Genomic DNA, 22,701 nt, shown 5'->3' with positions numbered 1-22,701 from the left:
TTTGAAACCGAAAAATGGATTGAAACCGAAAAAAAATGGATTGAAACTGAAAAAACAGTTTCAATTAATTGTTTTTCACTATCATTTTTTTTCTGTTTCAATACAAGATTTTCAGTACATTTATTTCAGTTACAATATTTTTTTTTAGGTTTCAATATTTTTTTCGGTTTCATTTCAAGGTGCCATCGTTCTGACCCCATACAAAGAGTGCTAAGAAGATTTCTTGCATTCAATAGAGCAGCAATTCTTTTATCTTGTACAAAAACAAAAACAGACATGCTGTTGAAATTGCACTTCTTTTTTATATTGAGGGAAAATTGTTAATGATTTCTTACGATAAATCTTCGATTACGATAAATGCTCCAAGTGTTTTGAATAACTTGCTGTTGTTGTTTTAACTGCAGTGCTTTACGCCGTGGCTCTGGGCCAATCAGGAAGCCCACACGACGTTTTGCGCAACGCGTGACGTAGCACCTAGATAGCGACTTTTCGAGCGTTGTACGGAAATGAGATGATTACCTTTGGTTCCCTGAATTTCACAAACGGCAGAGGACTAAACGGGGATTCAGTGGAAAACTAAGCTGAAGGTGTCTGACTACAGATCATTTTCAAACAGCTACTAATTCGTACTACTTTATCTAATAAAAGAATAGCGAGCTTACTCGTTAGCCGCCAGGACAACTAGCTCGCTTACTAAGCTATGATAACAACGAGGCTGGGAACGAAACCCGACTCCCTCTTCAGGTTGTTGACTTTTTTCCTCTTTCTTTTTCTGTTCTTACTACATTATAATTTTATCGAGTGTACGTGGCAGTGTTTTCACAGACACTGTAATTATACAACAAATCTCGGTCAAACGTACAGCTAGCTAGTAATCTGAATAAAAACAAAACAAAAAGAAGTAATCAAAACTAAGAAGTCACGAGAGCGTACTGTTGGGTGACAAGACAGCTAATGCGTATCAAAGAGAAAGAGCCACGATTTAAATAGCCGTAAATGCCTTTTTAAGGCTATCAATATCATAATTCAGATTTTCGATAGGACAGCCATCGGTAATGTCTTCGGCTGTATGTCTGATGTGGTTATAGATGTTACATACGCACATTTGCGCAGACTGGACGTTTTCCTGGTGATTGATTTGTCACGTTATTTGGTTCTGTGAAAAAACCTGAGGCATACATGTAGTACAACCTGTTGTTTGGCTAGAAGAAACCGCCCACAACAGGTATGATTGATGTTGTTTTGCAGGTGTTGGAATGCACTGTGTGTCTCACTGGTGCAAAGGCTTTGATTTAACCACAGGGTTTATCTAACACAGATGGCATCGAGTTAGTAAGGTGCTGTGAATTTGATACATTGCTTCTGAATACAGCATGCAGATGATAAACACCAAGGCGCACTGATTCACAGATTGTCCTCACTAATGACACCTTTTTCTCTCCCTGTCTGACTCTGTCTGATGTTCAGGTCGCTTTTCCAATGAGGAGAACTCGCCCTTTTGGCCCCGTGCATCACCCTTCCTCGCCATGGCAAAGCTCTATCTGCCTACTTTCCTCTTACTGATTTTTCTGTCCTCCTTCGTCCTCCTGCTGCTCATCCTTCTGACCCCTGTCACCCCCTCACTTCCTTTAGCGCCTGCCTCTGATCCCTCACTTTGGCCGTCACCCTCTTGCAGTCCAGGTCAGTCCTGGGCGGTTCGACTGCACATTGGTCTTAATCACAAGGAAGAAGATGGTGAACACGGTGCTGTGCACATGGATTTCATAGCCAACAAGGTAGAGTACTTCATTCATGCTTTTTCAGATTAGACTTAAGAGCTTGCTATTTGCTGTTGATATTGTAACCATAATAGGCCATTTCGTACACTTGCATTTGGACTTAACACATTCACATTCATTAGCTTTTCATTTCACCAAACCTTTCAGTTGTTTGTTTTTTGCTCCCTGTTCGTATTCTCTTTTTATCCCATGGTCTCTTATCTATGTAGTGATTTGACAGGGTTTGTTTTACAGGTTTGCTGTAAAAATGCTTTAGGACCAAACAGTTCTGTGAAGCATTCTCACTACGATACTTCCCACAGAACTGCATACTGTTAGATCTTTTACGTTTTCCTTTTCTTCTTTTTTTTCCATTCACACAACTGATTGCATTTCTGAGCAACATATCCAACAGCCAGCCAGCTGTTGGCATAACAACAACTAAGCTACAAACACAAGAATGAGTTGGAGGACGCTGTGATTTGGAACATGTGTTTACTGAGTGTCAGGAGTTTCATGATAATGCTGTAGTTGAAAATTAGAGATGTGATTTGGTTCACTTTTAAAATGCATAACATAACATTACAAGTGACTCATTACTTACATGTTAAGTACCGTATACAGAGAGCTGCTAATCTTACACCGAGGCTTCCTGCAGTTCCTGGTGCTGCTCCTGATTACCTCCAAAACCCCACTAACCAATCACACCTACCCACATTAAGAGCACATGCCAGCCTGTTGGAGTTATATTCCAGTAAATCATACCAATAGTGATTCACTTTCATGATCTTCTCATGGTATGTCAGTTAGCACCTGCCAACAGTTCCTTCAGTCTGGATACACACACACACACACACACACACACACACACACACACACACACACACACACACACACACACAAACAAACAATTTGGACTTCCTCCAAATGTTATAAGATCTATAAAAAGGTTTCTCTGGACCAGCAGTGCCTTACATTAGTCTTACATGAAGGTGGCCACGTTTAGATGCATTGTCCTAGTTTAATTTTTTCAGTCGTCATCTTTGTTCTCTCTTGTCACAGGTAGCGGAGCAGGCTGGGCTGCACAACCATGGCCAGATAGGACACCTGGAAGGCCACTACTTGCTGTGCTCTACAAAGCCCGGTGCTGGGTCTGTAGGACGCATCAAGAGACAAACTCTCCGGCCAGAGGATGTTTTAGCAGGACACCCTCATGTTATGTGGTACTCTCAGGAGAGAGTGCTCAGCCGCTCAAAGAGATCGATGGCCTTCAATGACCCCAACTACCCCAAACAGTGGCACCTGGTGAGGATGCATATTAACGAGCGACCGTGGCTCAGGGGTTGGGAAGCGTATCTGTAACCGGAAGGTCGCCGGTTCGATCCCTGGCCTCTCTGTCCTGGTCATTGTGTCCTTGGGCAAGACACTTTACCCTACTTGCCTACTGGTGTTGGCCAGAGGGGCCGATGGCGCGATATGGCAGCCTCGCTTCTGTCAGTCTGCCCCAGGGCAGCTGTGGCTACAACTGTAGCTGCCTCCACCAGTGTGTGAATGTGAGAGTGAATGAATAGTGGCATTGTAAAGCGCTTTGGGTGCCTTGAAAAGTGCTATATAAATCCAATCCATTATTATCATCATTATTATTATTATATGACTGACTCTGTCTTTATGATGAAATGTGGCATTAACATTTTTAACTAATTCAGAGGCTGACAATCAATTCATATCTTAATTAAAAAGCACTTTTAGCTCTAAATTCTATTTTAACAACTCAATCAGAATGGAATTTAAGCCAGGCAATTTAAGTGTGAATCAATCTGTGTGCGACGTGACATTTGGTGTTATTTTTAACGGTTATGCCAAATGCTACGGAGCAATATCAGACAGCTTACCAAGGAGAGAGAAGGAAAGTAAATTGTTGCCTAAAGTGAGAATGAAGTGCAAAGTGAAAAGCTAAATACTGCCTCTCAGTTGATTGTAACCTTTGAGCTTGTGCCTCTTTTATAGTTTCCTGATTTATAAGCTTATTACTTTGTTTTTCACAGCTGTCCAATATGTGGGTACAAAAACACAAAACAGCCATAGTGGATTTCAAAGCTCTGATTGGCTTCACAGAAATGCTTGTTGTACAATAAGACCCATACTGCCAGATACACCACTTCACCTTTTCTCCTTCTGTTCTCTTGTTTTGATTTTTGTTCTCGTTTTGATTTACCTTGACATTTCTATTTCCACCTCTTCCTCTCATCCTTTTTTTACTCTGCCTGTTTTTGCAGCACAATGACGTCAGTAAGGGCATGGACATCAACGTGACAGGAGTGTGGGAGCGTAACATTACCGGCCAGGGAGTCACAGTGGTGGTTGTTGATGACGGGGTGGAGCACACCCACCAAGATATTCAGCCAAATTATGTAAGTCAAAACTGTCTAAGCAATTTTTTGATTTATTCCTATTGCTTAACAATGGGAACTGGCATGGATTTATTTGTTTCGTAGGGAATCCAGTGTTGAATCACTGTAATCGATACTTTTTTTTTAGTCAATTCTGCCAGTGGGCTTTTGTATTATAGTTTAGCAACTGCAGGCCAGACAAGAATCATCTTGCTGTGGAGGAACTACTGTGGCAGATTTAACTTTAAACAGCATGTTGTAGATCAGAGGAAAGTTATAAAGTAGAGAGAATGTCGCTGTCAGCAGAAGGGAAGCAGTTTTTTTGTTTTGTTTTGTTTTTTACAGTGTAGACAGACTTACAGTCCGCACTAGTAGAAAGGTGATCACACAGTGAAGAGAACATCAAAGTGAATTGGATAATAAGAAGTTCTAGTTGTAATAGTTTTCTTGATTGTCTTATTAACGATTCTAGTAATGTTTAAAAACTGATTTTATGTCCTCCTTAGAGTCCAGAAGGCAGCTACGACCTTAACTCAAATGACCCAGACCCCATGCCTCACCCTGACATTCACAGCGACAACCACCACGGTACTCGGTGCGCTGGGGAGATTGCAGCTGTTTCCAACAACAGCTTCTGCGCAGTGGGAGTGGCCTATGGCAGCAAAGTAGCAGGTACAGACCGGAAAATCTTGATTTTTTTTTTTTTCCGTTGTTAAAATCTGAAGATGACAGAGTTAATTCTGAATTTATCTCATTTGTGACTTGTTGCTTGCTTCTAAGGTATTAGAGTGCTCGATGGCCCGCTGACAGACAGCCTGGAGGCTATAGCCTTTAACAAACACTACCAAGTTAATGACATCTACAGCTGCAGGTCCGACTGTTTCCCCTGTGTAATTAAGCGGTGTTTTAATATGCTGTAATATCATATTAATGAAGGTTCTCATGTTCTTGCTGATGTTGCTCGTTGTGTGTTTTTTAGTTGGGGTCCAGATGATGATGGGCATACTGTGGATGGACCTCATCCTCTGGGCAAGGTGGGATCATCTATTCACAGAACTCTTTGTCCAGCAGAGGGCAGTAAAACACAACAGCTCAGCAGCTTGGACATGTAGAAGACCACTGCAGATTTTCACTTCATGTTTTTGTTATTTTTTTTGTTTTTATGCTAATGACTTGTTTGTTGTCCCTGTTCCACAGGCAGCTCTGCAGCACGGGGTGATTGCAGGCAGACGAGGATTCGGGAGCATCTTTATAGTTGCCAGCGGTAACGGTGGTCAGTACAACGACAACTGCAACTACGACGGGTACGCCAACTCAATCTACACCATTACAATCGGTAAGAACCGGACATTCTTAGGCGTGCCTGTGCCCGCCCTGTTTCTGCAGGTTTATTTGTGCAGTATGTGTGGCGCATGCAAGTAGTTTCTGTGTTTGTTTGATGCAGGAGCGGTCGACGAGAAAGGCAAGATGCCATTCTATGCTGAGGAGTGCGCATCCATGCTGGCCGTCACTTTCAGCAGTGGGAGGGGCTCTTTGAGGAGCATTGTAAGTCTCATCAAACAAAGACAACTAAAAGAATTAAGTGCATGAATAGCGAGTCAACTTAGTTTAGCTTCATTTAGCTGGGTTAATAGTGGCCATGACAGTGGTTTGACACCTTACATGTTCGGTGAAATTCAGACTAGAGGTGTGTGCGTTCTGAACTAGACAAACAGCTTTAAATCATGTGCATCATGTGTAAAGTAAGCAACTAGACAGAGATTGACTCAAAGGTGAGTCTTGGCATTCTTCCAAGTGGATGTTAGCACAGTTTGTAGATAACTACAGCATTGCGTGATGCTAAATGTAGCAGAAATTTAAAAGTTTAACTAATATTTGAACTGCAGTCTTTAAAGAAATTTGTGGAGGCAGGCTGTTCTGTATCTCCACTCAAGCTGAAATAACTTGTTACATGATTACAAGTATAATAAAAAGTTCCCAAATTTGTTACTCTCTCCAAAGCCTTCTTTCCACTAGCACAGACTTGGCTTTGCTAGACTCTGTTTTTCCATTAGGTGGTAGTAGCAGGAGGCCAGGGTTCCAACTGTTTGCGTTGCATGCAAATGATGTTACGGGACTTCTGTGCTGCTGTGCGGCACCAATGACCACACCCACATTGAGGTGGTGCTAAATTTTAATCAAAAATCACCAAAACAGAGTAAAGTCGAGCCAAGGTGGCACTGGAAAGGAGACATAAAGTTGAGTTGTGTCTAGGTGAGCTGTCAACCTCTTGGCCAGCACACACGTGTGAGTGAACAGATGATCGCCAATATAGAAAATCTATATAAAATTTTCAAAAGGGTCTGTTTCTTGCTCTACATGTTTAAAAACTGTTGTGCTGCGTATATTTAACCTTACTGATTAAGCCTGCAGATACCAAACTCCAAGACATGACATGCAGACCAGTGTGTTTGAGTTCTCTACTGGAAAGGTCTAAAACTGTAGTGATGGGGACAGCTGTTTGAAAGAGCAGCTCCACATCAAGAGCAACAGGGAGTGTTTTCATCTGAAAACCATGACTAATGTTGACAGGGGTAAGAGCCCATTGAAGCCGCTGACTTGTATTTGCTGTTGTTTGTGCATCACCACGGTAACGCAGTTTGGAGCGGCGGATGTCATCGCCTGAGGGAGAAGAGCTTAGCCAGGAGTGGGCTGCTGACCACAGTATGGTCACAGGCCAAATGCTGTCCAGACGCTGCCTGTTAGTTCAATAGTCTCCAGAAACTTTTACCAAGAACAGCTGCTGTCACCAGCGCGCTGAGTTGGGATTTATTATTGAGTTTATAACATCTGGACAGTCATGAGAAAAAAAAGTAGTGATATCTTAGAAATTACTTCTAAGCTGTTGGCAGTTTTTGCATCTTGTACTAATGGAGGATTGAAGATATTTTAAGGGCTTCAACTCTCATAAAAATAATGTAAGTCCCAAATAATAGCTGTGACTAATTAAAACATGATGCTCAGTGTTGGAGATGAAGAAATTCAGTTGTTTGAAATAAATACACCATGACTATTTCTAAAAGACATGTGGGCCTTATAAAACCTCGTATATGAGTTAAAAAAGAGCCTCTAATGCTTTGAACAATGGTGACCACGGTTTGGCAGCATATTTTGTTTCTCATGTGTCCATCACATACTGACTTTTACATCAGTGTATCTGGTAGATAGCAGCAGTTGTACTGGCAGCATTTGATTGACTGAATGATTACACTTTGCTACCTTCACTAGGTGTCACCACAAATAGCAGTTATATCGTTGTAGAACGGCGCTTCATTATTCATTACTGGACAACTACAAGGGGCTGCAGTCTGCGTAGCCTTGCCAACAGCTCTAATACCTGTAGTGGATGTTGTAAATAAGGAGGTTGAAAGTTAGAACAAATGATTGGATGTGTAACTATTAGACTCAGGCAATGCATTACCCACTTAAATAGGTGGCTCAAGGATGGCTTCCTTCAAGGAATGATAGTAAGAGACTGGTTGATTATTTTCCTCAAGCACAACTTTCTAGGGGCAAACAGTTCTTTGTTAATGTTGGCTGTGTCATCTTTGATCAGTGGGACTAAACCCAAGATACTCATGAACAGTTTACTGGTTACTTTGTTTTCTGTTCACTGTTGTTATGTTGCACAGCTCGCTGAGCTTAGCACTCTGTTGGATTTGCGTGTTTAAGGTTTAGTTTGTTCTTGTTTTCATCAGCTGAGAAATATTAGTTGCTGTTCATGCTTTTATCTCATCTTTGGACTATTGTAATTTACTCTTCGTCTGCCTCAGTAAAACCTCCTTGGACCATCTATATCTTCCACAGATTGCTGCTGGTAGGCTTACCAGATCCCCCAACGTTGCTCATCTCACACAGCTGCTGATCTCAATGCACTCACTCCCTATTAAATTTAGAATTCAATGCAAAGTTCAACTTTAGCACCGAAATATATCAGTGAACCTTTGCAGCTATGTGTCACCAGTAGGACTCTCATGTTCTGATCAGGGTTTGTGTTCAGCCATAAAAATTCCTCATTTAAAAAGCTAACTGGGCCTTAGTATTTTATTTTGTCTTATCGTCTGTTTCGTTTTTAATTGTCTGTGTTTGATATGAACCACATTGTGATTTTCATCTTAAAAGGTGCTATATAAATGAAACGTTCTTAATAAATTACTTATTGTGGATCAGGAGACACTGCACATTGGTGGCAATTTAACACAGTGCAACAGCACAGAAGACCAAAATACATCATCTTCTTACTAGCTAAACAGAGAGTGTATTGAAAATCATACTGCAATACCACCCACATCCAATCATAATTGCCTTTTTAAAAACATTTTTGAGACCCAGTACATGTACAGCACTGCGCTGTATTTGATGTCCATGAGAAAACAGCAAAAGATCAACAGCTGGGAATAGCTGTTGATCTTTTGCTGTTTGCTCAAGGAGGTGTCTGGATTGTCTTTGTCTGTGTATACACATTTTAATGTATTCCTCCCTGTGGTTTTGTTCGTTTAACCTCATTTATTTTACTTTTTTTAATCTTAATGTGGCTCTTAAATTCTTCTCTGGGTGTTGCCAGTGTCAAATTGTACTCCAATAACTGCACATACAGAGGGCTGAACTCTGGTTACATTCGTTCAAATGGGTCAAGATGGCTTTTTAAAAGGGTTTGAGGGTTTGATAACAGTTTATATTCAGACTCCTGACAGTTTTTACTACCGTGACACTGTTTATACTGTGCACAGTTTCTCCAAACTATCCTTCCAACACTCAGCCCATCTGTGTGGTTCTTCAGGTGACTTCAGACTGGTCCATGCAGGGGGGCACAGGTTGTACCGAGGGCCACACCGGTACGTCTGCTGCAGCACCCCTGGCAGCAGGAATGGTGGCACTCATGCTGCAGGTCCGGCCCTGCCTCACCTGGAGGGATATCCAGCACATCATCACCTTCACTGCCACCAAGGTAAGCCTGATGAAATTCAGAAACTTGGTTATTACAGTACACACACACACACACACACACACACACACACACACACACACACACACACACACACACACACTAACATTTGCATTATTTGGTGTAATGTAATTGTCGAGTATCTTTTTGAGTAAAGCCCTTGTGTGTTCTGTTGTTCAGCCAATCAGGTCATAATACCAGCTGTTCACAGAATGATTCAAAATGACATGTCAAAACCTGAAAGGTGAAAATGGGATGCAAAGTAAACTAAATGTAGGCTCTGACACAATTTAGCTCACAGTTCTAACAGTGTTTTGAAATCTTCCCTTAATCTTTTTTTCAGCAGTGTTTTGCTTCAGTGGCTAAAAATCAAGAGTTATTGGCTTATAAAAATTTGTGAGTCTTCATCGCTGACATATAGAGTGCAGTAAAAACAGACAAGCGGGAGAAAGTGGTGATTTCAGTAACATGCAGCTACGGCCCAGCCAACCAGGAATCAAAGAGAGAACTCGGCTGATTAGTCCCTGTGTTAAGTCTTGTGACTGTCGAGCTCCACAAGTTATTTTTATTATTAAGGAATTGTGTGTAGATTGTCAGGATATGGTGACAATTTTTTTTATTTTAATTTTTTTCGTAGCCTTGGAAAGTCCTGCTAATTTTTCTGCACTTCCGATATCGTCAGCGTGTGATGTTGAATGCATTTTGATACATATGAAGCCTCATCTACCCCCATTATTGCTAGTTACTCTTCCAGTAATCATAAATAGTAAAGCAATGCTTCGAGTGTTATGAAGGCCAGATAAAGAATCAGCTTTTATATGGATGGGTAAGCCCTGTCCAAACTTACTGCTGCTATATTTACATAGTTACAGGCAGCAGCCAGTTTATATGAGACTCAGAGAGCCAGCCTTTGTCCAGGGGTAACAAAATTTGCCTAAGAGGAAAGCTGGCTCATTAACGTGCCAGATCTGATGTATCTCATTTCCCAATACTCCTGGAAGTGGTCTCTGTTGTTTATTTTGTCATTTCTGTTGCTCAATAAGAGCATAAACTCGATCTTGGCTGTGTTTGTTTTGACAGTGCGACAGTAGTGCCGACTGGAAGGTGAACGGAGCAGGATTTCATCACAGCCACCAGCACGGCTTCGGTCTGCTCAACGCGTGGAGGCTCGTCAATGCCGCCAAGGTTCACACATACGCACGTAGAGACACAGCCACTGCTCTCAATAAAGATGTCCACTCCAGGTTAGGCTGAAGATGTCTCTGGTTTCTGTTTCAGGTGTGGGAGTCAGTGCCATTCCTCTTGTCCTATCAGAGCTCTGTAATAAAGGAGGAAACCCCCATTGTGATCTATCCCGATGAGCTCGTCCTTACCTGGGAAGGTAACCCTGCCTCAGTGTCTACTCTTCTCTCTCAGCTCTGTACTGGACATTTACTTGTCAAGTTTACGCACTGCACTCATGTAGCTAACTCCCTCTGCCCCTCCCTCTCTGCCTGCCTGCTCCTCAGACAGGCTGCTTGTCCATATTTGGTAATGTTCTCTTTGTTTGTGAGTTCCCTTGGCGAAATTATTTTTCCAGATTTCTTTGCAGGTTTTTTTCCCCATTTTCTTCAATTTTTTTCTGATATAACTACTTTAACATTTCTCACTATTCATTTTGTTCCTTCATCACTTCTTACCGCTCTGAATCTCTCACATTCAGCTATCTGTGTATGTAATCTCTCCCTTGTACAGTTTTTTCGCATATGGTGACCTCATTCTAGCAGAAACATTTCCTTCTCCCTCATCTCCTCCTCTCCTCCCTCGATCTGTATCTTCCCTCTTTTATGGGCTTGTTGATTTCAGGAATACAGCCAGATGTGTGTGCGTCTGTGTGTGTGCGCACAAAGAGCTGCTGTTAAAGAGGTGCTGTACTCCACATTTTCTCCTTTAAGCGTCGTTTCAGTCAGTATTGGTTGGGGCTCTTTTTTTCTTCACCACTGACGCTGTTCAGACCTGCCCGTCACACTACTCGGGGTTTGTTGTGGTAGTTTCTATGTGTTTTGGCTGACTCACTAACACGCCCCCTTTAGCTTTTCAAAATTTCTTCTTCCCATGTGAACATTTTCTCCACTTGTAAGCGCACGCTGCAACTTGCTCTGACCTGTTCATGGCCAGTCACATCAGGTTTCATCAGCCCAGCTCAGGGCGAGTGGGTGACGTTAGTTTACAGACAACTTGAGTTTGACTTTTCTGAGGGAGAGAGGATGTGTGGGAGCTCGCAGTCTCACGTTCCTGTGAAGAATAGAGGTTTTAGGTTGCTGCGAGGTGAAGGAACGCCAGTGAGTTAGTTGTAAAAGAGAAACACGATGGTAAAAGCTCACAGCTGCTGCGTCATCACATTCTAACCCAGAGCAGTCATTTAGCAGAGTTGGTTTGTGTGGTATACTCAAACCTGTCATCTCAGACAAAAGTTGGGATTGAAAAAAAAAGTTTCAACAATCTTACATCATTTTTATAACTCTACACTGAATTTATTTAGTTTGGCCTAAAGCTCATGACCAGCCCAATGACAAAGATATAAAAAAAACCATCATCTGCTTATTTAGAAAAGCATGCAGTCTTTTATCCCAGGATACATCTTCATCTTCATGTGTCTTCCCTTCTTGAGCTATGAGCACAGGTCAGCAGCGTGCTGTCTGGAGTTTATTACGCACTCACCCCCGCACCCTGTTTATTGAATGCATATCAGGTTTCCTTAAAATTTCCAGTGAAAACCACTGCCAGACCAGTGCATTCATGGAAAATCTTCCAAAATCTGAAGTTGATTTGAACTCTGAGCTGTCAGAGCTTCTAGCATTTAAAACCTTTCTCCAAGCTTCTTCTTTGTCCTTTATTTCATTTCCCCTCTACAGTTGCTTTCTTTTCCTTCTTACTTTCCTCTTCTCCATGTGTCTCCTTGTCCTTGCTGCCCCTCCCTTTTTCTCTACATCTGTCCCATGCCTCTCCATCTTACCGTCCACACCTCTGTTTACACGTCTCCTCCTCTCTCCTTGGGCCCTCTGCGTCCTTCCCTGCCCCGAGGATGTGTTCAGCCCTACATGGTCAGATAGAGCCATGGCCCATTAGCACTCAGAGCCCAGGAAATACCAAGAAATTACCAGACACTCGCACTGGGAGGGCAAGAGGTGGTCAGGAAGACTCACTGATAACAGATTCACGTTTGAGGGAAGATTGAAATTATAGAGTGGTTTTTATTGATTTGCTCTGTTTTAAAGTCTCTCCAGATTAGGACTGATTTCATTCATTAGCTAAACTCTAATTGTTTTTAAAGGAAATGTTATTTGCTTTGTCATAACAGCAGCAAAGAAGTTTTACTGAAATAAAGTTTTGTAAATAATAGGACGAGTAGAAAATTGAATTCTTATCACCGCCGTATTGTGAAGCAGCACTTAAAATGACGCTAGTGAGCCCTGAAATAGAAACTTAAACATGCATTCTGAATGATTTCAAGCATATTCACATACTCTTCATTGTTTACCAGGTTAGAATAAAGGGTCAAACTGTCAAACATACAAACAGTGTGAGCCGCTCTGTCTCCTCTCCATCAGTCTCTGCTGCCGACCTGAGACAATCTGGAATGGAGACCCTGGAGCATGTGGCCGTGACCGTGACAGTCATCCATCCTTGCCGTGGCAACGTGGAGTTCGTGTTGATCTGCCCCAGCGGTATGACATCAGTCATCGGGGCTCGCCGTGCCATCGACAGGTAGTTTCTGTCTTTGAGCTTTGTAAAACAACACTTTACGGAAAATGGTAATTGTAAAACGTACTCACGTTTAAGGTTTCTAATGTATCTCAAGATTGCACTGAAAATTGTTTGTGCTGCAGTCTAATGTAGCTGTGTGTGTTTTGTGCTCATAGAGATAATGCAGGCTACCAGGACTGGACTTTCTCCACTGTGCGCTGCTGGGGAGAGAGAGCCCAGGGCCTCTACACCCTCAAGATCTCTGACCACAGTGAGTTTCTGCCCTGCTTACAGCTTGACTTGTTTGGGTTTTTAAATTTTTTTATTTGTTTGACTCTTCATCATGACCTCCTCACTCCACTTTTTCTGTAGAAGATGAATCTTCTGTCCAGTGTGCCGCTGTGGGAGTGCTGAAGGAGAGGAAGTTGACTCTGTATGGTTCATCTATGTTGTTCAGCGAGGTCAAGGAAAGACAGAGGCAAGAACCGATACACAGTCGGCATAACACTTGCGCAGATGTTTGGAGTGAACATGTGATTTTTAGGAAGATGTTCTGTGAGTTTGATGGGCTGTGCATCGATTGACAGGCTGGTGGAGGAGGCAATGACTGGGAAGTATCTGCACAGCAACTTCTCTCTGCCCTGCCCTCCAGGCCTGGACCTGCCTCCAGAAATCACCAAGCCCTTCACATCCAACAACCTCAAGGTAAACAGCGCGGCGTTTACGTTGCACACTCAGACAAGCCGCGTCATGGTTACCATGCTGTTGCCCACTGTGTGCTTCAGTCTTTTGAGTTCTTTGCGGACTGTGTTCATTTTCTCCCTGGGGAGGTGATGTGTGTTTGTTGTTGTTTTTTAACATGTTTCTTGTACAACTTTCATGGTTTTAACCATCAATCAGGGAAGTGTTTATCATAAAGTCTCCAGTGATTAAATATATCCTCAGGCCTTCATCTTTCTTATTTAGTTAAGATGTGCGTAACTTAACTTAGCAGTAGGATGGTGGACATGTGAGAGGGTAACTAAAATCTGTGAGCCCCTGGACAAAAGGGTATAAAACAAATCGAGTATTGATTAATTAACCCTTCAGCTAACCTTTAGGTGTGTGTGCTCCTTCTCCTTTTCCATTCTTTATCAGCTCCCTTCCTTTGCACTTTACCAGCACATTCAGCCATCACTGATTGACTCTTCCTGTGGTGATTTACATTCCTTGTTTCTATAACCTGTGTCCTCCTCCTCTTCCAGTTCATGCTGTTGCTTGGCTGTTTTGCTCTCTTCTGGTCCCTCTACTACACATTGGAGGTTATGATGGCCCACGTAGACTTCAGGGTCCTTCTCTGCTTGCCCAGGAGACAGGGTGGTCACAGGAGGGGGCGACAAGGGAAAGGAGTGGAGGAGGCACTGATTGGGGATGAGGAGCAGGACTCAGGGGTGGAGTTGCAGGCTGTGCTGGACTCTGATGTCAAAGAGCCGCTTGCCAGTGGAGAATGGCTGGCAACATAGCACTGAGCCAGATTAAGGGCTAAAACCATCACACTGTTAGTCCTTATAGGACCTCTCAGGCTTACACCTTCATTTTGCCACTCACCAACTTAGCCTTCCACACTCAGCTTCCAGCAGTGGTGTTGGAGGGTCAAACCAGTGCACTCTTGTCCTTCTTTGCATTCCCCTTAAGAGTGGCCTTCAGTGTGTTTGTGCTGCACGCAAAGGTGTGTGGCTTGTGCACATCCCCTTAATAAAGGTGATCACATTTTTTTTCTGCGATCTCTTTAGACATGGAAGAAAAATTTGGTACAAAGGTTAAAATTCCTGTAAAGTAAGTTAATGCACAGGTCTGGTATGACCATCAGATGGACTTAACAGGGTTCCTGGTTTAATTACATGTGTGAAAGTGTTCATTTGCTCATATGTTTAAAATGTAACCTCAAAGAAGAGCTTGATAGGATACAATACACCTGTGGAAGGAAGAACTGAGATGTGCACTTAAAAAAAAAACAGGTGTGAAAGTGTGTGTGTGTGTGTGTGTGTGGTGTAACCTGAGCGATTGTGTTTGTGATATGCAAGGTCTTCCATGGAAAAAGTGACCTATGGTAAAATGTGAGGCTTCAAGTGGGTACTGTATTTCAATAAAAAGATTGCTTTTTGAGGAAATTCCTTTATGCATTTATTTTTTTAAGCCTGGTGTTGTTTTCTGTGGCTTATCTACTACTGAGAATTTACAAATAAAAGAAAAATACAAACTTGAAATGGGATTTTTGCATTGTGGGATTTGCAAATCAATTTTTTAATAAAGTATAATATATAGACAATGTGCCTGCTGTACAGATGTACTATGCTGATGGTGTTTTTACAGTGCTTTTTTTTTTAAAGAAGTATAATTTTTTTAATGTAAACAGTGTTTGGAGTGATATTGAAAACCATTACTGTGCAAGTCACAGGCAAGTTCAGTGATAATAAACAATGCTTGATTAAGTTTTCTCTTTGACTGATTTTTGTACTTTTAAAATAGTTTTAAAACCAAGTTCACACAAGCACACACCTCCAGTAAGTCACCTGTATAAATTAATCTGGTATGGTAAATGTATGTGTTGAGTGGTTTTACACATTTTTTTAATCGAATAAGTCATTTGAATTGAGTAACTGACTACATTTCAAGGTAATCTGAAACAATCCTGGGTATGGTTACAGAGGTTTTTAAAGTCTATTATGGTAACAGTTGCAACATTAACTTGCACTGAACACAAACAACAGCATGGATACAAAGTAAAGCAAAAACAAAGAAAAATTAACCAATGGGAATGTCAAATCTCAGAACTGCCAGAAGACGACTGTTTTCCCGTAAAATAAGACTTTCCCATTTTTGAATTCTTTTATGTCGACGCTTACACGCCTACAGATAAAAATGTGATAAGTGTTCCCCGTTGCAATGTATTCTTAATCTGGGTCATATAAACATGCATGCATGCATGTTGGTGCGTGGGTTGTTTGAAATATTAGTAGGAGAGATCCCACCCCATTTTCCAACAAGGGAACCCTTAAAGAGCTGGAAACACAAAGTCAATTCGGAGATGTATTTCAAAGTCATTATTTAATAAGTCAATGTACAAAAATATGAGCGCTGATACAGCAGGCGCAGCGATGTGGGACGTGTACTTGACACGGTAGCAGTAAAAATGAGGAGCATTGGTGCAACATGGTTGTGCTTGTAAATTTGAGAAGAACGCTTTACGGCATGTAAACGAATTTGTATTTCTGTCAGAACCCATCAAAATTCAGGGAGGCAGATGCAACACGAGTTCCTTATCGAAGGAAAGACCGGATCAACTTTTGGTATGTGAAAGGTTTTTGTTTGGTTTAACAAGACACTTTTTGGTCATTTTTCATGGCTACAATTGCAGCTTAAGACTACAAACATTCAGTTGTTACTGGTCCGAAGACAAAGCATAGTTGAACCCTGCATTGATCACCAGTGCGAGCATGTAAATAAGGGCTCTGTGACAGTTATTAAGTTTAAGGAGGACCAAAGGGTGTAAGAGATCGTAAAAAGCACCAGAGGTTTTGGTTAAAAGAGGGGCTAAAGAGGTTTGGGGTACTGATGCAAGTGCCATCTCTCTGAAGTTGGAGTTAGGATGGTGGCATGGCTGGACCTGGAGATGGAGTTGGACCAAGCCAGTGGCTCTGCAGTGAGCGCCCTTTCCACTGGCGGCTCAGTGACTTTACAGGATCTGTCGAGGTCTTCCGTAGCTCATGCCCTCCTGACTGGCTCCCTTATTGGAGCCCATCTGTAAGCCAATCACATTTTTGCCAGCCTTCATCTGCTCATCGCTGAAGTCTCGCTTGTTCTCCTGTGCCTTCCTGCAATGCAACATTGAAAATTGTCACAAAAAGGTGCCGGAGTCATTGTGTTAACAGGGCTCCGTTTAATTTTAGAGGACTCACTTGAAGAACCAGTTGGGGTCTCCCTTGTATGTGCCTTCATCCTTGGTAACGGCCAAGCTTCCCAAAGCTGACAGGGTCCTCTGCACCGCTGCCAAGTCCTTACCTGTCCCAACACACCATATTAACAACAGCACCAGTCAAAATATCAAATATCAATCTCTGAAAACTAAAACCAATATGTGGAAACAACTAAAACCTGCTGTTCCTCTAATGACCACCTCCTCTAATGGCAACACTCTGAAAATAACACGTGGTGGCCACATTCATTAACAAAAAAAACATCTATGGTTGCACCATACAATCCAAGTGCCTAAACCCTCCACTATTAAACAATCCTGAGAGCATGAAACCTGTCTGACCTTCCCAAAGGTCCACGGTCTGGAACATGTCGGTCTTCGTGACGCCGTATTTCTCGGCAGCGTTGAGAAACTGGGAGATCTGTTCCATCTGCTTGAAGGCCATGGGCGAGCTCTGAATCTTCTTCACAGGCTTCTCGCCGGCAAACAGACTGTTAATGAGCTCGCTCAAGACCTGGAGAGAAAAAAATGAAACCAAAAAGGAGAGTAGAAAAGGGAGGGCAGTTAAAGGGAAGAAGAAAGGAAGGAGAAGCACAAGTAAAAGATTTTTATCTTAAAGCAATTTCTATTAGAAAACATCCGGGCAGCTTGTGCACTCACACATCCGTCCTTGAGCCAAGCCTGGAAGCCCTGTTTGCCGGGCTCTGGCTTCCCCACACCAGATCCACACTGACGGCTGATCCACTCCACCAGGATCTGCTCCAGCTCTGGGTCGTACTTGCTGTCGATCTTGTCCTGGACCTGCCGACTCAGGCCGTAGGATGGACCTTTGTTAGCCATGCCGGCACCCTGGGGCAGGCGAGAGAAGTGAAGTGAAGGATGGAAATGAACGAGAAATACATGCCTTCAAAGAAAAAGGGCTAATGTAGTTATGATCCCTTGATGTCACGTAATGATGGGGATTTCAGTCTCTCTGATCTTAGTCTTACCTGTGATCTCTTTTTATCAAATATTGTCACTTCTATCTTTGTCTTGCATATACGTTTATACCTATTCCATTCATAGTTGCTTTTAGCAGCTCACATGTTTGCACTGCAGTATCATTTAGGTTGAGTCTAAAGCATATGCAGAAACATGCATAGTTGTGCAAAGAATTTAAATAAAGCCACATTTACTCGGGAACACGCATACACCTCCTCCTGAATATATGCTGTAATCATGATACACCAGTACAAACATTAACACCATGCATGTCAGAAGCGTGTATAGAAGCGTAAATGCTCAGCATTCAGTACAATTATAAACCTTCCCAGGAGCACCAGCAGTGCAAACCATTCAGCCCCGTCAGGATGGACGGTGTGCAGAGGGAGCTCGCTATCAGCCAGCTGATTTTTGCATATGTTCCTCTGTAATGCCAGCACACACACACACACACACTCTTTCTTCCTCCCTCTCTCTTTTTTTTTGGGTTTTGCTTTGCACCAACGCACAAACACACATACAGCCAGCACTTGTTTTTTTTTTTTGTTTTTTTTCTCCATTTTATGCTTCTGTATTGCCTTTGGGCCAACAGCCAATGAGTGCAAATGAGTGCAAAAACTCATATCAAAGTGCTGTCTGCACCATCCAACCTTTGTTGCCATCTTGATGTCAGGTCACGTCAACTTCCCTGTTCCTGGAGAGGTTTAAAGTCGAAACATTGAAAAGGTTAAACTTCTCCTCTGGCTGGAGTAGCGACTCGTTCTGGCACAGGGTGAGGAATGCTGTTGTTCTGTTTTTACACAATGCACAAGTTTTTCTGATTGGATTCTTTCCACTGTAGCAGAGGCACTGACAGAAGATAAAGTTGGGACTTTTTTTCTTAAAACGTTCCTTTCTTTCACATTCCTCTTATTTTCATTTGCTCATTTATTCTTTCTCACTCAATGATTTGTGAGGCATGGAAACCTGTGATGGAAACAACGTGCAAACACAATACTGGCACATTCCCACTTTGGAATATTCAACCTACTTTTAGCTCCATGTTTTTGTTTTTTCAGTTTTAATTTCACCCGTCTCCTACTCGTTGCTGGACATGCAGCTGATGAGTGAGCCAGTGTAGCTGTGTTTATGTAAATTGCAGATTATAGGCTGTACTTTATGGATTTTTACATTACATTTCAATGTAATTACTTATTTAGTTTAGTTTGGTAAAGGGATAAAAGACATGTGGATTTTTTTGGTGTCGTGGATATGATAAATAAAACCATTGTACCATTGTACGAGTACATATCCCCCATGTCTGCGTATTAGAGGCTGAATGCCAAAGAAGTGAATGGCTCCCAGCCCAGAACGTCCAGAGCTCGTTACCTCCAGCCCAGTTTCATATTCTCTGCATACTCTGTGGTGCTTTTCCAGACCACAGGAAACCAAACACACATGCTGGGGAGCACGCTCACTTACTTACAACCACAAGTTCAGATATTATATCTCTTCCTCACACACACACACTCATACCTCTCATTATTCCGCCTGACATTTGCCATTATATAATTATTATTTCAAAGCAATGTGTCTCTGGTATAATTTCAATCTGTCCTTTTTTTTCTCTTTTTAAACACTGGCCCTCCTGAAACACTCTGTGGGCTTTGACCACGAATCCTTCACGCTACACTTTTTTTAAATAGGAAAGTAATAGACGGCATCTTTACCACACTGTGCACTCAGTGCCTTCTCCCACCACGAAGAGGAGAAAGTGTGCACTGCATAACAACCAAACAAAGCTTATATAATCTTTTTTTTTGGAGGTTAAGTAAATCCATTAAGGCCTAGTCTCTATTTCTGGTATTTATGTGCGTCCAGGGGCCTGATGTTGTGTTTGGGACCCGGCCCAGGTCCAATAAATATCTGCTAAACAAGCTTCTGTGCTGTCTGGCTGCTTCTGCTTAATTCTGCTGCATGGGGAGCTTTTCATTTATAGCGACTTCTAATGCTTTGTACTGTAGAAAGAAAAGGATGGAGATTTTTGTGTAAGAGCAATATGGCAGTATGAACATTTAAAAAAAAAAAAAATCAAAAAAAAAAAATCACCAAAGATGGCCAAAACCACAGATTTGAAGTAAAGGCGAGCCTCAAATACCTCTTCTCAAAACTCCCAAAGAGCTCTATCCCACAGTCATGACTTCATCACCTCAGTCCATTCATCTCTCCCTCTCCTGTGTTTTCCCCCGTCTGTTTCTCTATCACCATGGCAAATGTGCCTAATGCCAGAACAGGAAACCAGTTTGAGGGCTGTGGCAACTGCGGCAGCCCGAGGGGACGTGGCATCGGACAGCCTCGCCTCCTCTACAGTTAACCAGCTAACCGCCATCTAATGATTTGTATGAATAAGCTGTGGGGTGCTTGTGGAAGCGGCGCACGCTCTATCCTTTTGTTTCTCAGCTTTTTAGAGAGTCAGGATTTGGCGTAAATCTGCTGAACTTTGTCAGCTGAGTCATCTGGCTGAAGGATGCCATCCCAGCTTGGTGATGTGCTGGTTTTATTTTATTTTTCCAGTTTATTCCAGGGGCACAGAAAAGTTTACTCCGACCTGCCACTTTCTGAAAGCCCTTTGCAGTTCTGATCATTCTGACAAACTTTACAACAGTTGTACATGTGAGCTGATGTACTTCTAGTGACTGTGTCATGTGAGCACTGCTGTCCGGCTCACAGCAACTATGCACTCTTACAAAGACGTGATCAGTCCCTGGCTTCTATAAACCTCTGCTGTGTTTATGTACTGCTCCTGGATTGGCAGCGCAGATAGTGTTATCTCCTCCTGTTGCTGCTGTTCAGAAACTCAGCTACCCACTAATACTCCTTCCCCTCCTCCTTCCCACTGCTACTGCTGGCTGGCTTTACTGGAATCACTGGGTGTGCTGCCATCTTTGATGATTTGCTCATTATCTTCTCTCCAAACGCTGCTCCACATCAGGCAGCAGCTTCATAATGTATTCATAAAGACAGATGGAAACTTTGGACAGCTCTGTATCCTCATTATATAAGTGGCTGTAACTGTCTGCTCTGTAACTCATTACGCCTCAGAAGCTCATGTATGGCAGTGGATCATTTGCTTGTACAAATAAAACTATGCCGATGTGGAGATATATGAAATGCTGTCTGGCTTTTATGTCCTTTCAGTTTAAGGGAAAATATATATATCAGCCCTCAAATAAGATATGCACCGCATTACAGTTAAACGGTGAGTTTATTTGCACAAAGTTTTAAGGTATGTATACAAAACGGTACAACCAGGCTTCCCGTACAGCAGTTTTTAATCAGAGAATGAAGATTATAAGCAGCTGTACTCAATCACGTGCAGATATTTGCAAACTTTTATTCAGTCAAATGCGCAAAAATCTTTAGTAAACCCGATAGTCTCTGCATACGTCGTAAACCATTGGTGCATATGGATGTTTGAGCTCCCATCTGCTCCTGGATTTTTCATGCAAACAGCCCCTTTGACCTCCGAAGGATGAAATTAGTCATATTCTGTATGTATTCCTTTTGATATGAATTTAACACCCCGCATCTGACCATCATCAACCAGACAACCATCACTTCCAGGAGTTTTACAAGGGAAAAAAGACAAGCATACTCACTGTGTGAAGCAATAGGTGAGTTCTCCGCTGGTGAAGGCGTGAGTGTGGATGCTTGACTGAGTGTTTGTATATGCTTGGCAAGGGACCTCCCTCTCAAAAATGCCGGCTTAAAAGGAGCAGATGAGGCCAGATGACTTCACTCCTCTACTGAGAGAGTGAGAGAGGGCGGAGGAAGGAGGGAGCAACGAAAGCCAAGAATGAGGGCGAGTGAGAGGGAAAAAAAGGAAACTTCATCCTTAAAAGGGCATGGCCTTTCAGCAGCTCCCTCTCCCTCTGCCTGTTGCGTCTCTTCCTCTCACGTCTAGTCAGAACGCCCAGCCTTATTTGGGTACGGCTGTTCCACGCAGAGAGGAGAGAGACGGCAGCATTGGTTTGGTCGGCGAGAATTCCCCAAATAGTTTCGCCGCATTGCTCTTCGTTCAAAGTGGCATCAAGAAAAAAAAAAGTGACAGCAAGATGGCGGAGGGAGAGGCTGGAGGGAAGCGGGGAGGAAGGGTGATGGGATGGAGGTGGAAAGAAAAGAGAGGAAGTGACAATTGGTTGTGGGGGAAATAACTAAAGTATTGTTCTATACTACTGTAGGGACTGAACAGTGTCAAAAGTGACTATTTCCACATTTGTGTACACTGAGGAGGGAAGGAGGAGAGGAGAGATAAACAGGATGGGAGTAAGAGAAAGTCATCAAACTTTGAGACAGAAAGCTCCATGTAAGTCCAGGGTGCGTGCATGGATCCCACCGCAAACATTCATGACATTTCCATCACCTCCTTTCCAGTACAAGCACATTTCAGCACGATGCTCCTGTGTGCATATGAGAATTCAAACGTATAGTTACAAACTCTCTGTGAAGCTGGACAGATCACAGAGCGAGAAGCTAGTTCAGACCACTCCTACATAAAACAAAGCATCTATTCATACTGACAATGACAAAGTTACACTCTTAAACTACATTTAATAAACTCTGCCAGCTGTCATACATTATGTTTTGTCCACATACCTGATAGAAGTAATGAATCGCTTTGCGTCGCAATCACTTTGTCGTGTCACAAAACATCTGTCTTATGATCATTGGTTTCCATCTTTAGCACTCTAATATTCAAGTTACATGACATTGATCTTCTCCTTTAATCCTGCTTCCATAAGCTGTAAAAATAAAAGGAGAGCCAGATGTTTCTGTGTGCTTCATCGAGTGTTTTATTGGGTGACTATGAGATATGAGGTATGTTAGTCTTTGATAGATGAAGACGTAAAATGGCAAAATAAAAACGAA

At 42.4% G+C, this 22,701-nt stretch overlaps 2 protein-coding genes across 3 annotated transcripts; one reads left to right on the top strand and one right to left on the bottom strand.

The window, feature by feature from the left end:
• The first annotated feature begins 488 nt into the window (after window positions 1-488).
• pcsk7 (proprotein convertase subtilisin/kexin type 7) lies at window positions 489-15,101 on the top strand. The gene is made up of 17 exons (XM_085370479.1): window positions 489-744; window positions 1,468-1,775; window positions 2,820-3,062; window positions 4,034-4,168; window positions 4,654-4,819; window positions 4,928-5,018; window positions 5,127-5,181; window positions 5,345-5,483; window positions 5,592-5,692; window positions 8,967-9,134; window positions 10,212-10,316; window positions 10,410-10,512; window positions 12,722-12,878; window positions 13,034-13,128; window positions 13,230-13,335; window positions 13,445-13,562; window positions 14,102-15,101. The coding sequence occupies exons 2-17, from the start codon at window positions 1,527-1,529 to the stop codon at window positions 14,357-14,359; spliced, it is 2,289 nt and encodes a 762-aa protein (XP_085226605.1). The 5' UTR covers window positions 489-744; window positions 1,468-1,526; the 3' UTR covers window positions 14,360-15,101.
• A 508-nt stretch (window positions 15,102-15,609) lies between these two features.
• tagln (transgelin) lies at window positions 15,610-21,572 on the bottom strand. 2 transcript variants are annotated; one of them, XM_085370813.1, is made up of 6 exons: window positions 21,432-21,572; window positions 18,444-18,487; window positions 17,473-17,661; window positions 17,155-17,326; window positions 16,796-16,898; window positions 15,610-16,711 (listed from the first exon to the last, which is right to left on the bottom strand). In XM_085370813.1, the coding sequence occupies exons 2-6, from the start codon at window positions 18,453-18,455 to the stop codon at window positions 16,573-16,575; spliced, it is 615 nt and encodes a 204-aa protein (XP_085226939.1). In that variant the 5' UTR covers window positions 18,456-18,487; window positions 21,432-21,572; the 3' UTR covers window positions 15,610-16,572. The 2 variants fall into 2 exon arrangements, with proteins under 2 accessions (XP_085226939.1, XP_085226940.1); XM_085370814.1 differs by lacking the exon at window positions 18,444-18,487.
• Window positions 21,573-22,701: the final 1,129 nt, after the last annotated feature.

The sequence above is a fragment of the Diplotaxodon limnothrissa genome, linkage group LG14 (assembly GCF_057381915.1).
Source record: "Diplotaxodon limnothrissa isolate DT_005_m linkage group LG14, D_limnothrissa_male_GT1.1, whole genome shotgun sequence".
Taxonomy (NCBI): domain Eukaryota; kingdom Metazoa; phylum Chordata; class Actinopteri; order Cichliformes; family Cichlidae; genus Diplotaxodon; species Diplotaxodon limnothrissa.
Note: the sequence above shows the minus strand (reverse complement) of the source record. Positions and strands in the feature narration are given on the sequence as shown.